Here is a 14,595-nt window from a genome sequence, read left to right as displayed (position 1 = left end):
ACCCATTTGTTAATAACTGGAGTCAGGTATGTTGCAGAGAAATATGACAATATGTACTGATGAGTAGGAAAAACACAAAGTGTGCTCAGGTCAGGAAGACTCCAGGACCAAGATTGGGAAAGACTGTACTGACAAGTGTATTAATTCATTATAAACGATATAGACACTCGGAAATAACAGTACCACTCACTACAGTTTTCTTTAGTGCATGTAGTTCTGTACTTGTATGACCATTAAAGCTATATCTAAAAACTAATTAAAAGGTACACCACGTGCACCTTCACAGGTACAAAAACACTCACATAATGTAGGCTACTAAAAGGTAGCATCCCAGCAGGAATGAAAAGTATCTACATTTCTAAGAGTGTTTGATGTGTGCTTCCTGTAATTCAGGCAAGAATATACTGTAGCCTATATTCGGTCAGCTCAACTGCAGAAAATATTCATATGGACATTATCTGCTGTTGTGCACAAAGCATCCTCAGCAGCTCCTCTCTTATTTAATCCATTGGATCTTCTAAGGTAAACCATTTCATCCATTTTCTTCACTACATCCCAGACTTTCCCTTTTATGGAGATTAGTCCAACATCCTTCTGAATACTTCTGCAGCATTTCATCGTTAAATCAGTACAACATGCATGTCGGATGTAGTTTGAAAAGACTTGGGGCACGCCTCACAAACGTGAGTACAATGTTATGTCTCCGATCAGACTGGTGAATGAGTGAGCTCTTGCGCCGGTGCTGATGAATAAAGGGAAAACAGATATTTCGAAATAAAGTGAGTTAATCATTGCCTGGTGACGACACGTGCTTCCACGAAGAGGAATATAAAACATGCACGAATGCGTTTTTTTTTTTTTTTTTTTTTTTTTTTGAAGTTCCCCCGGTTGCACAATTTGAGCGGTTTTGGAGGATAAACCGTGCACATGTGCAGTAGGGCTGATTTTCACATTAAAATAAATAAATAAATAAATTTCCCATGGTGTATATTAGCTACAGATCTATATTCTGGGGTCGATGCTGTGAAGTTGTCAAAGTGAATGTGCGCTTTTGACGCCCTGGAGAAAAGCGGAGTTTACGTGTGGCGCGCGCTGATTGCTCGGTAGGAGGCGGGCACGCGCTCTGTCACCGGGCGGGCGGAGTTCCCGGCGCGTCGCGCGCTTCAAAGCGCAAGCTCGGAGAAACAGCCGCGGGACTTTTCCGCCAGGCAGCCTTTCCAGTGCCAGTGCGCTGATCCGGGCAGTGCGTACGGGACTCCCACAGATCATCAAGACACGACTATTTACAACCGGCCTGACAACATATGGATGCGTTAAACGGCGGATACTGAATTTCCAAAAATAAATAAAAATAAATAAATAAAAATCATTTTCTGTGAAGTGCAGGAAAACGACCTGGGAAGAGGATGAGCTTAGGAATACACATGCCATAGACTCGTTCAACACGGAGTGCTGGTGTAAAAACCCTCGTGCGCTTTTTTGCTTGTTTGTTTTTGTTTATTTTTGTGTGTCGTCCTCGCAATGCTTGTGCGCCGTAGCGGTCCGGTGGCGTGCGCTCGCGCTCCAAGGCGCGGACACAAGCGCGTGGACAGTGAGGAGATCGCGGCCAAAAAACCGAGACTGAGCGAGTCTGTTGGGGGAGACACGGCTCTTTTCCTGGCCGCCTCACCGGTGTCTCCGCACAGCGGGAGCGCAGTGTCGGTGTGCGCGGCTGCGGGGCCGTCCCGCATCGGCCAGTACCTGCTCCTGCCCTCGGTGGACCCGGCTGCCGCACACAGCGCGTGGGACATGGACACCGGCGAGGAGCTCGTGTGCAAGGTATGCGACCTCAACGCCGGTCCGGTTTTACCCACGGGTCAGCTGTTGCTGCAAAAAAAAAAATAAATAAATAAATAAATAAATAACAGCAGGATAACACAAAGTAGCTTACACTAAAATATAAATAATTAAATAATTAATTAATTTCATATAGCTTAGAATATTAATCATTACCATCATTAGTACAATAGGCATGTTCATATGCAAATGATGTAGAGGATTCAATTCAAACCAGTTTTAATTTGACAAAATTTTGCATATGTATCATCCCAAAGAAGCTGCACCAAGGAAAAACAATATTTAACCTCGGCATTATGAACGCTATTTAAATATACAAAGAAATTGCTGTATTTCCGTTTGTCATGTCATGTGAATATTGTGAGTCATCATGGCAACCACAGAAACATTCATCTGGAGCGTCTGATATTGAGCAAGACGGTCACCGGACAATATCTCGGCGTTTATTCATGCTCATCTGCATACAGGAGCCTTGTAGAGTATCAGCAGAATCAATACAGGATAATAGCACTATAATGGCTGCAGCACTCCAAGTGGATGAATGAGTATTGTATTAAGCTGAATAAGAGCGTATAGGCTCTTCAGGGCATTGAGTCAGTGAGTCAGATGGTCAGACTGAATGAAAGTGTGATCTGTAGGCTATTCAATGGCAGCATTTCTTTTCCAGATTCCGAGCCTATACGATCTAGCCAATATTCCTAGAGGCATGAGTTGTCCTAGATTTTGTGAAATGAACCGTGGTGTGATGATCAGAATTCATTGTAACATCATTCTTCTTATTATTTCTGAATTCTCCCACCATAATTCACGACATTGCATTGTCAGTAGTGTAGTAGTTTCCTGTCTTATTACTACTGAATTGGGTTATACAGCAGCCTTCTATGATATCAGTAGTATCAATACCGGATAATACCACAACGATGATGCATACATGCATTTATTTCGCATTAGTTAATTATGCGAAACAAACTTTATTAACATACCATGTGTGTTCTTTTGCCAAACTGTCCTTTAATCAGCCTTTCACAAATTCGAAATGTATTGCTTGTTATTGTGACGTACAGCAGAACAGCAGCACATTTAGAAACGACTCTGTATCCTGCAGGTGTTTGACATGGGCCAGTACCAAGAGAAGATCAGAGCTTACAGCGTGCTGCCAAGACACCGGAATATCGGCCAGATCAAAGACATTATCCTCGGGGAACGCAAGGCCTATGTGTTCCAAGAGAAGGACTACGGCGACATGCACACTTTCGTGAAGAGCTGCAAGCGTCTGCCTGAAGAGCAAGCCTCGAAGCTTTTTTATCAGATAGCCTCCGCAGTGGCTCATTGCCACCAGAATGGCATAGTGCTGGGAGACTTAAAGCTCCGCAAGTTCGTGTTTGCAGATGAGAAGAGGTGAGCAGTCTTAGAGTTCTGTGTTTGTGTGCATGTGTGTGTGTTGAGGAGACATGCAAGGACAGGTGGGATCTGTTATTCAGAGAGGTGTCAGTTCTGTTTTCACTCAGCTCTCACTTCCTTTTGCCTCTGTCACACGCCACAGGTGCTTCTGCAGAGTCTCTCAGCAGATGTAGCCCATATCACTCCACTTGCTTAGTCATATTTCTACAGAAGAGGAAGTACATAACAAATCGGAACTGTAAATCAGTCCGGGAATGTGATTACTCCGAATAGCAAGTCGGCATGCAAAACACCCGACAAGGCCTCGTATTTCACCTGTAAATTCATCCAAATTCTGCTGAAAAATAGTTGAGATTAATTGCAAACACATTGCTCTGCTTTGAATTTTGTCTGGGGAGCAAGGAATAATGCTCAAATGCTATTCGAACAATTCCAAAAAGACTAACGGGAATTCAAAAACCGCAACCACAAAAGGTCAAATGGAATGCACAACACGCACAATACATAAAAGGGGAAAAACACAACAGCTGATATTATAATAACACACATTTAAGAGAAAAAAGAACCCCTTAACAAAACAGACCAATAACTGGAACGTGCTGTTCAGAGCATTCTGGGAATTCCATCTCAATGATGATTTGTTATTTCCAGTAGCCTAATCATTAATAGTAATGTACTCTAATGTTCAATCACGTATAAATAGAACGTCTATCTTTTACACCAGTGGGCGCTTCACGAAGCCTGCAGCCACAACTAATTTAGCTTTCCTTTGTAAGGTACATTTGTCATTTCTGTGACGCAACATTTTCGAGTATGACCTTTTAGTCAAAAATCAGAAATGGGCATGTATGCCATAGTCAGTCAGTTTGGATAGATGATTCATAGGTCATAGCATTGTTCCGAGAGGGAGGGTGAGAACCTGCTACTCAAGAACCTGGTCATTCATCATGGTTCTTTTGCTGAAGGTGCATATAGCAGCTAGATTAGAAATAACACTGCAACACTTTGCTTCCAGCTTTTGAGCATTCACCCAGACAGGGCACACTGACATTTGGCTGTCGTTTGTTCCTGTTGGCAGCATTTTATTTCGATAAGAAAAAAAAAAACAGCATGCAACAATGATTATTCTGCTGATAATGGATTCCTGGGGGCTTGGTCACATGGAGGTGTATTGTGTGCAGTCTGCATGTACCTGATGCACATGCCTCAAATAGCTCAGCAAATAGACATGATAAGAAACAGGCAAGAAAGGTTGAAATGTGTGATGATAGAAATGACCCATCACACACACACACACATACACCATCTTGGAATGTGTTTTAGCAAGACACCAGCTGTTCCTGCGTCACTGATCTGGCAGCAGATATTTTCAGGTAATTAAACACGGGCAGACGTATGCTGAGAGCACAGCCCCAGCTGCATCAAGCACCAAGGACACAGCAGTGTTAGTTCTGTACAGTGAGTTCTCTCCCTTAGTGTTAGTTCTGTACAGTGAGTTCTCTCCACACACACACACACACACACACACACACAGAGAGAGAGAGAGCTATGAGTCACTCTCTCCACCTCTCTGGCGCTATGCTGTTGTGTCATCTGCAAACCCCTCAGACTGCACGTCTGACAGTCGGTGATGAAACATAATTCATTGAGCAGTGGCTCGGCTTTCACCAAGGGGGAGACCAAACACACACATTTACACACAGACACAAATCATCAAACCCAGCCGCTGCTTCTGGAAATAGGTCTGAGCATAGTTAAGCACTGATGAGAGTGCGACAGAGAGAGAGAGAGAGAGAGAGAGGACTGTTTACTCTGCATGCGTAAATGAGTGTTTTGGAAACTGTTGTGCATGTCTTTGTTTAAAACAAGGCCATTCTTACACAATGATTTGCTTTGCACTTGCTCTGCTTCTCTGGCTGCTGGAAGAACTGTGTCTCCCAGGCTGCCAGGATTTAAACACTCCAGTATTTGAAATGTGGTGCATGAATTTAGTTCAAAACACCAATCTGAACATGAAACACTAAATACTAATACTAAAAATGAAGACGACAAAATCTTTAACATACCTAGAGTATGTTCATGTGATGTGATCTGTGAGCAGTAAGATAAGAAATGCCAAATGAAAAGAGTTTAGTCCTGTCACATCCCACCATGTCATATTTAGACACATGTGCACATAACTATTATTAAGTATTAAACAAGCGTAAGAAGGGTAGACTTTAACATTGCAGCAGTCACTTTCATGCAGTGTTCTAAAATCATCTGCTGTAGTAATGGTTTGCGTCACAATTATGAGTTACTAGAGTGCGCTCACACACAGAAAAAAAAAACTTTATGGAAATGTTAATGTTAATGTTTAGAAATGTCATACAAAATCATTCTTTGAAGAACCCAGAAAACTTGACAAGCTGCAGTTACATTACATTTGTCTGATGCTTTTATTCAAAGGGACTTACATTTGAGACAGGATACACCTGGGCCGTTGAGAATCAATAGTCTTGATCATGGACCCAACCATGGTTGTTTCATGGTGCTGGGATTTGAACTCACAACCTTCTGAACAGTAGATTAAAGCCTTAGCTACTGGGACACCATTTGTCCCAATGCATGACTAATGAATATCCACTGTCCCATACAAAGTAGTGAAAAATATACCATACTGTATTTGGAGCATTGGAGCAAACTGATACAGACAGTAGCATTGTATTGCACCAATGGTATGTTTGTAGTATGTTAAAATGTGGCATTTAATTGTGCTTCAAAGTTTACTATGCAGTACTACATTCATAGTAACCTTTATTGGTTTGTTTTAGGACCCATTTAAAGCTAGGAGGCCTGGAGGACTGCCGGATCCTGTCCAGTGAGGACGATTCCATTTCGGACACACACGGCTGCCCAGCTTATGTCAGTCCAGAAATCCTGAGCGGTGGAGGAAGCTACTCAGGGAAGCGAGCCGATGCTTGGAGCCTGGGCGTAATGCTCTACACAATGCTGGCAGGCCGCTACCCATTCCATGACTCAGACCCAGCCACGCTGTTCTCCAAGATACGCCACGGTGCCTACGGCCTACCCGAGGGCCTCTCAGCGCGGGCGCGCTGCCTTGTGCGAAGCCTCCTGCGCAGGGAGCCCAGTGAGAGGCTGAGTGCCACCGACGTGCTCCTCCACCCATGGTTCCGCTGTGGCACTGAACACGACATCGACGAACAAGATGTCACCTTGGCTGAGCAGAGAGTACCTCAGGTGCACATAGAGTTGAATGAGCATCTCTTCTGCTGACAAAAACTTCTCAAACGCTCTGATTTGGACCAAAACCAGCTCCTTTCCTGATGAAACTACACCATGGTTCAAATTCAAAACTGAATGGTTCTTTAATTTAGAGCGGGACAAGCAGCTATTCCATGGATGGGATCTCCCCAGTGGTTTGGATTTGAGACAAAAACTCAGATGTGCTCTTACGGGTTCTTAAATTTTAGACTTGGGCACAGCCGTAATTTACGGGCTCTAAAATGTTAGTCCTCAATGCTTTGGATTTGGACCAAAAACTGTTTGACACACCCTTATGGATCCTTAAATTTTAGACTTGGGAACACTTGTTAATGTTAATTTATGTGTTCTTTAAAGTGTATGCACTTGTGTATGTGCTCAAAGTGCCATATTGTCTGTGTTAGGTTAAGAGGCTTGACGCCCATTGGTTGGTGTACAATGAAGTGATTTTGGTGCTAATGACCTCATTTATCCTGCTGTATGAAGTGAGCATTGAGGCATGGAAACTACAAGGCTGTCATAAAGATGACAAACCCCAGCTGAGTCCTGAGGACTCTAAATGTATTAACTAAAGAGGGGGAAGGGAACATGAGCCTGAACTGTAGATCTGCTCACGCTGTCCAATACCAAGGAATTCACTAACTCACATGCTGACTACAACAGCACCAAAATGAGCATGGACTCAAATATATATCTACATTGAGGTGAATACGTGACATCATAACTCTCCAAAAGGTGCGAAAGGAGTGAAATAAAGGCCAGTCTCTGACCTCTGGGTCTGGCAATGCTTTTGTGGGCAATAGTTGACCATTGCAACTACTAGTATTGGATTAACCCTTGTCTAAAGCATATTGCATCCACTTTTCAGAAGTCTCTCATTTGTAAGTCATTTCCTGTATGATGTTTGACCCACGTACTACAAAGTATATGTGTTAAGATGTTATATAATGTTAAACTCTAGCCAGTAAGCAAATTTATTCTTCAAAGTGTAAGACTATTTAACTAGATATTGAAGGACACTGAAGGACATAAGTACCATATCCATATTAATAGCAAATGCAACATTTCTTTACTTGAATTAGTAAAAGATGGTGCTTTTAGCACAGCTGGCAAGGTCATCTGTAGTCTGGACAGAGAAGTGAATTAAGCTGAGATTATTCTGATTAACGTGGGGGGGGTTTTTTTGCTTTTTTTTTTTTACTTTTGATCTACTGTAATCTAAGGTGACTAATAAAGCCACAATAGCTCCGCTGAAAGGGTAGCACCTATTTTTGGAGGCTCTAATGTTTCCTCCCCCTCTGTTTCAGGAAGTTGTACTGTACGTTACCTCTGAGGCAAAGTGCTGGGCTCAAAACAATGTCCATGCATTGAGAGTGATGACACGGGTGCGCAAAGTTCATATTGCACTGTGAATTCTGTATTTTATGACACAGCCTCAAGGTTAAACAATGAGGCCCTAACGGAAAATATTAATTGTAAAAGGAAAATGTGTAAATATGTACATATTATAAGTGTGTGAACAGATTGAATAAAGATGACCTTTTTTTCCATATTTGACATTGAGTTTTCTGTCAACAAGCCTTACAGAGCCTTGCAAAAGTATTCACCCCCATCCCTCCCGAGCTTTCCCCACATTTTATAGTTCGAATTTGTACATAAATGAATTAATTAATGTATTATGTATTATGAATCCACACAAAATAACCCATAATATTGACGTGGAGGGTAAAATTCAATATGCCTTGCAAAATTGTTTACAAATAAAAACAAATAAATGTTGTGATTGCATAAGTATTCACCCCATCACTCAAAATTACTTCTGGTGCAGTCATTTACTATCAGAAGTCACTTGTAAATATACCTGTTCCTGGAAAACCTCAGAGTTTCTTAGAGAACAGCAGCATGAAGACCAATAAGTTTGTAATTTTGCAAACTATGGACACCACCTCCCCCCATCCACCCCCTTCCTTTTTCATTATTACGGGGAAGTGGTGGCTCAGTGGTTAAGTCATTGGTCTACTGATTAGAAAGTTGTTATTTCAAATCCCGGCACTGCCAATCTGCCACCATCAAGACCTTTACCCCACACCTGCTTAACTGTATCCTGTCTCATTTGTACGTCACTTTGGATAAAAGTGTCACCCAAATGAACAAATGTAACTGTATTATCGAGTGAGTTATTCTAAAAACATATGTTGACTTTCTGAGAAGCAAAATGTTAAAATTTTGTATTATGTTTGTATATTCTATTTGGAAATTCTGACTGACTTTTTTAATGAATAACCAATATTACACAACAGTAAGTTCCGGTCCACTGATATGATTGGTCAAGCGTACCCATGAGTGCTGATATTTAGTATAAGAGCACTGGTACATTTCACTATTTGTATCATCATAGTTTGTTACATTGAAACCTTTACTACAACGGGCTGTAATTCAGTCTGGGCGTTGGCATGGCAACACACAACAGCTTTAAAGTTATACAGTGATGTCTATTATGTGGGAATTCTTGAAAATAAATTGTCACGACCAATAAGTTAAGGGACAGGTTTATCATCATATTCTGGAAATGATTTTGAATATTTTTGTATAGCTTTATGAGTGTAATATTGTAAAAGTACAAAATGTGGAAAGGATCAAGAGGAGTGAAAAATTATGCAATCTTGTACTTATACAGTACTTATGTGATCATAAAAATGCCAGCAATCATGTGGCATCTTGTAACTGAAATATTTAATAATTTTGCTCTCTTGCCTGCAGGCTTCACCTGGATCAAGTGTCAATTCTGTATTTTAATGAAAGGCAGGTGAAAATCGGTTCCTGTGCTAAGTGCTGGGGGACTGAAAGAGAACGCTTGGCTTGGTTTATGATATAGGGAGTCAGGTATCTGCAGAAATCTGTTGTGGCTTCAGAGCACCTTGCGTAAGCTGCTGATTAGGTCTGGATTAGCTATCAAGATTGTAGCGTTGCGTCATAGTTTCTGGGAGGCTGCCAGGCAGCGTCTCACGCCACAGATGCGTCTCTCTAACATGTCACGACCAGCTTACATGACGCTTTGACTCTACGTGTGTGTCTTATGTTTTTATATCTTGCTGAGGACTTACTGTCCCCACAAGTATATGACATTTTTTATCTTGTGGGAACATTTGCCTAGAAATGAAAAGTTTTGTTTTTTGTTTGTTTGTGTTTGTTTGTTTAAAAACTGTAGCTTTTGTTACAAAAAAAAAAACTAAAAAAAGAGTCAAAATGTTTCCATTTGGTTACTAAGGTTATGGTCAGGGTTAAATTGAGGTGAGAGTAATGCAGTAATTATGGAAAGTCCTCACAAGGATAGTAAGACAAACGTGTGTGTGTGTGTGTGTGTGTGTGTAGTCTTCAGGCAATAAATTATGGGCAATATATCAGGAGTTGTTGGCATGTGTTGTTGTTGGACGCTAACACATTGACACTGTCACTACGTGTGATATTAATTTCATATAAATGTTATAATAACTCTCAGGGATAAAATTATTTCTTGAAGCTACAATATTTTGGGATTTTTGAGAATGTAATATTTCACAGTGCTCTCATCTGTTTCTTTTCAGCTAAACCATCTTTACATAAATCACCAAAACTAATATTCGGGGGGGTGGGGGGGGGGTGTCTCTTTAAAGGTCAGGCTCTGAAACAAAAACAATGACAAAACAATCCAAGTGTCAGGAAACTTCTCAGCACTGAGGTAGTCTTTTCTTCCTATTATTACTTTCCCCTATATAATTGTAGCTTGGGGCTGGGATCGTGGTGCAGTGGTTAAGTAACCACATCACAGCTTCATGATCCTGAGCTGGGGTTGCTGCTTGTGAAACTTCACACGTGTTCTCCCTGTGTCTTTGCGGGTTTCCTCTGGGTTCTTGTGGTTTCATACCACCTTCCAAAGCATGCTATAGGAGCAGATGGTGAATTAGCTACCCTATATTTCCCCAGGGTGTGCATGGTGAGCTTTGTCCTAGAGTTTCTAGAGTGTATTCCAACATCACGCCCAGATTCACCAAGTGCTCTGGATTCACCACAACCCTAAGAAGTATAAAGCAGTTACTGAAGATGAATAAATGAATTGTAGCCTATAAATAAATAGAATGCTATGCTAGTTTAATAGAATAGGAAGCTTGCATGATTAAGCTATAAGTTCAAACTTAATATAGCAATAGCAGAGAAGTTCAACCAAAAGTTAAACCAACAATGGCTTACAATACAAAAGAGAATTAAAAAAAAAAAAAAAAAAAAAGAGTCCAGAAAAGAAAACTGAGATGGAGGAAAGTCAAGAGTGAACAACAGTGTGTCTTTTCAAGGCTGGAGAGATTTGAAGGGAAAACCTGAAAAGCTGAGCTTGCCAGGTAGTTATTTCTATGGTATCATCTGTTATACTCAAAAAAAAAAAAAAAAAACTCTCATCCTCCCAAATAGTTATTTTTCTAGCATACAAAGGAAAGGGCTGTTTGCTTGGATGTAGCTTACAAAAGCTCTTTTTTGAGACAGACTTTGTTCCATCATGCATTTTCTATGAATTCAATCAGTGCAGACATTCAAAGGAATCACTTCAGGGAGAATAATAGATTGAAAGAAGGCCACAAAGACTATATAACAAGGCCCAGAACTTCCTGCACAAATTCCTGGTAAAATCAGGTGTTGGAACAAAACACAACTGGTTCTTTCTGGATCACAATGGACAACATCAGCATAATCGATTCATCAAGTCAAGAGTAATGTGTGATTTATACATAGCATACATAATGTGAAAGCCATTGTTTCTTGTGTAGAGCTGGCTAAAGAAACAAAATATAAATTATTGATGTCAGATCTAACTGTGTCACTGCTATAGGACAAAATAAAAGCTTATTTGGCATATATTTTTTGTGAAACTATGGCTTTCACAACAACAAAAAAAACAACTGAAAGCCATAGTTTTCATTTCATATTTCAGATGAATATGAGATGATAGAGCAGAACTTCAGCTTTCATTTCCTGATACTTACATCTCCATATGTTAAGCAACTTAGAACATGGCACCTTTTATTTGAACCACTCACTTTTTCATGTGAAAAATATTGGAACACGTGACTGATGTGTGTGTTTCTTGCTGCCCTGGTGTGCCCTGTTAAATTTATTGTTTAAAAAAAAAAAAAGTCTTCTCTTGGTTTCACCTGTGAAGACTGCATTTGTAGAAGTAGGTTGAATATTTGCTATGATTAAAAGTTAATATGTGATTTGGAGGGTTGTGTCACAGCCATGTGGACGTTCCAGGAACTGCAATCACTGTCTATTTTTTTTCTATTATTATTTATTCGCTCGTTTTTAGTAACTGCTTTATCCTCATGAAGGTTGTGCTGGATCTGGAGCCTATACTGGGAACACTGGCCATGAGGCAGGAATCCACTGTAGCCCATCACAAGGCTTACCAAGATTAACTTTACACAATTAATGACAAAACAGTCCCTTAATTAATTAAAAACAGTGCCTGCTTAAGTTGAAAGCTTACGTTTACTACTAGGAAGTAACAAATTCCTGTTTAAAGTGCACCTATTATGGTTTTGAAACGTGCCTAATTTAGTTTTAAAGCTCTCATACAATAGATTTACATGCATCCAAGGTCAAAAAACACTTTAATGTGCTCATTATTTAAATTGCAGCATTATCTTTTTTCCCCCAGGGTCTCAAACGACTCGTTCAATGATCCGTTCTAAAGGATTCATTCTAAACTCCTCCTTTCAGAGAGCATACTATGTTCTGATTAGTCAGATGTCCCAGTCTGTTGTGATTGGTCTACCGCTGTCAGCGTGTTCAAAAAGGAAACGCCCACTACCATAATGAGTTTCAGCTCTGTCTGTTCGTGAGCAGCTGATGAAATCCAGAGGCGGGGGTTTTTTGTTACAAACCTACGTAGGTTAGTACAGGAAGCAAGTCTGGAATCACTAACGACTCGTTTCAGCTGTTCAGAATTGCTTCCTTCTTTTGGGAGTCAATAACCCTGTTTGTCATGCGTTTTGATTTTTGAAACTTTGCAGACTTTTTACATTCACAAACAGCTCTATAACACACTACATGAAAGGTAATATTTGAAAAACCATAATAGGTGCACTTTAAAGTAATACATCACCTTTAAGTCAGTTAGAAATGTAATATCCTAAGGAAACAAATATAACCAAGTATTCGGATTTAAAAAGGTGTTTGCAAAGCTTATTTGTGGTAAAAGTTAAAATAGTTTCACAATATTTGTGTGTGTGTGTGTGTGTGTGTGTGTGTGTGTGTGTGTGTGTTTTCTCTACAGTCAGCTTCAGAAATATTGGCACCCTATATTTAAAAAGCAGTGATCCTCTCTTGATTTACTTTTCATCCTGCTCATATTTCCTATAGAGCTAGAAACACCTTTTGGATGTGGCTGTTATATTAAATTATATCTGGGTCAGAACAGTTAGAATGATGAAAAATATTGCTACACATTGGACAGCTGGTGTCCTCAACCAACATCCTATTACTAGGACTCCGTATTTATTGGTACTTATGATGGTTTCTTAGCAAGGCATTAAAAGAAATACTTCAAGGCTGATCCACAACAGCTTATGAAAAATTGAGTCTGATGCACTACAGCATTAACCCTCTCTGTACCAGGGGCACTGTATCATGGCTGACCCCGCGCTCTGACCCCAACTTCCTGACATGAATTTCACTCTGCTGTAATGTATATGTGACCAATAAAGACTCATTATCATTATTAGCCATCTACAGCTACAGAAAGGTTTCCAAGTACATCCCAAAATAGCAGCTCTCTGTGGTGTGGGTTATTTGAAAGGATTTTCTATTGAGTTTAAACACAATAAACTGACCTACATTTTACCCTTTTTTTTTTTTTTTTTTTTTTTTTTTTTTTTGCTAGTTTCTAACTCCCTGGAGATTAAGAGATTATGCTTTACAAAAACAAACTGTTTTCTCACATCCTAATATTATTGTGCTAATCACTATTATAACTCATTCGTCTTCAGTAATTACTTTAAGCCTGGTCAGGTGGTGGATCAGAGACTATTCCAGCAACACTGGGCATGTGGAAGTGACAACCTCAATGCGACACTAGTCCATCACAGAGCACCAAGCACACACACATTCACACCTAGGGGTCCTAGAGAAGCCAATCTACCTACTGCCATGTTTTGGGGAGGTGGATAGGAAAACAAAGAAGCAAGTGGAATCCTGTAGAGTAACTATATACAGAAATTGAAGTTAAATAAATTATTTAGATGTGCTCAGAATTATTTTATAAAAAAAATATCTTAGAAAATTATTTTAAAAACTGCCCAAACACCCAGGTAACACCATTCGTTTGATGAAGCATGGTGGTGGTAGCATCATGCTCTGGAGTTTTCAGTAGGAGGACCTGGAAAGGGCAACATGGATAGAGGGAAACCAAAGAAGCAGGAGGAAACCCACAGAAACATGAGGAGATCCAACATGGACATGAGGAGATGTGAAACTTCACAAAGGTCAGGGTCAAACTGAAGTAGCTTACTCAGAACTACAAGTCTGATTGAGATTGAGCAGGAAAGATGAGCAGGACAGGAAATTAAGTTTGAGCCTGTCTTTCCACTCTGTCTGACAAACATGTGTGTGTGTGTGTGTGTGTGTGTGTGTGTGTGTGTGTGTGTGTGTGTGTGTGTGTGTGTGTGTGTGCGTGCGTGCGTATGTGTGCTGGTGGGTTAATTGACCATATCAAGGAACCATCAAGAAACAGTACAATTGTTTGTTTATAGCAAAGAGTCTTTTGTCATACTTTATCAGTCTGTCATGGTATCTTGCTCATTCATCCATCTTGCTCACTGAAATTGACATGTTCTCATCACTGCTCCTGCACAGTCTTTCTGATTTTCTGATTCTACCTTCAAATGTGGGCTGTAGTTGTAGCTGCTGAACCACAAATATAACAAAAGCCCCTTTGTGGCTGGATAGTGAACAACAATAATGTGAATGCGACAGTAAATCTTAGGAAAGCTAATCTTTTAATATGATTGTGAAATTGACCAAACTCAAATAAATGTTAATACTTCAGGACGTGCTAGGTACGTCTTG

General features: G+C 40.3%; 1 protein-coding gene across 1 annotated transcript; it reads left to right on the top strand.

The window, feature by feature from the left end:
- Nucleotides 1-873: 873 nt before the first annotated feature.
- On the top strand, nucleotides 874-8,051 carry trib1 (tribbles pseudokinase 1). Its single transcript, XM_053638417.1, has 3 exons — nucleotides 874-1,818; nucleotides 2,942-3,234; nucleotides 6,051-8,051. Exons 1-3 carry the CDS (start codon nucleotides 1,522-1,524, stop codon nucleotides 6,511-6,513), a joined length of 1,053 nt encoding a protein of 350 aa, XP_053494392.1. The 5' UTR covers nucleotides 874-1,521; the 3' UTR covers nucleotides 6,514-8,051.
- The last annotated feature ends 6,544 nt before the right edge of the window (nucleotides 8,052-14,595 follow it).

Source organism: Ictalurus furcatus, chromosome 12 (genome assembly GCF_023375685.1).
Source record: "Ictalurus furcatus strain D&B chromosome 12, Billie_1.0, whole genome shotgun sequence".
In the NCBI taxonomy this organism is placed as follows: domain Eukaryota; kingdom Metazoa; phylum Chordata; class Actinopteri; order Siluriformes; family Ictaluridae; genus Ictalurus; species Ictalurus furcatus.
This window is presented reverse-complemented; position numbering and strand designations above follow the sequence as displayed.

Bases quoted from the DNA above. Each gene is read 5' to 3' on its own strand.
- trib1 (XM_053638417.1), top strand. From the start codon at position 1,522: ATGCTTGTGCGCCGTAGCGGTCCGGTGGCGTGCGCTCGCGCTCCAAGG. The intron at 1,819-2,941 runs GTATGCGACCTC...TGTATCCTGCAG, and splicing joins GCGAGGAGCTCGTGTGCAAG to GTGTTTGACATGGGCCAGTA. The intron at 3,235-6,050 runs GTGAGCAGTCTT...GGTTTGTTTTAG, and splicing joins GTGTTTGCAGATGAGAAGAG to GACCCATTTAAAGCTAGGAG.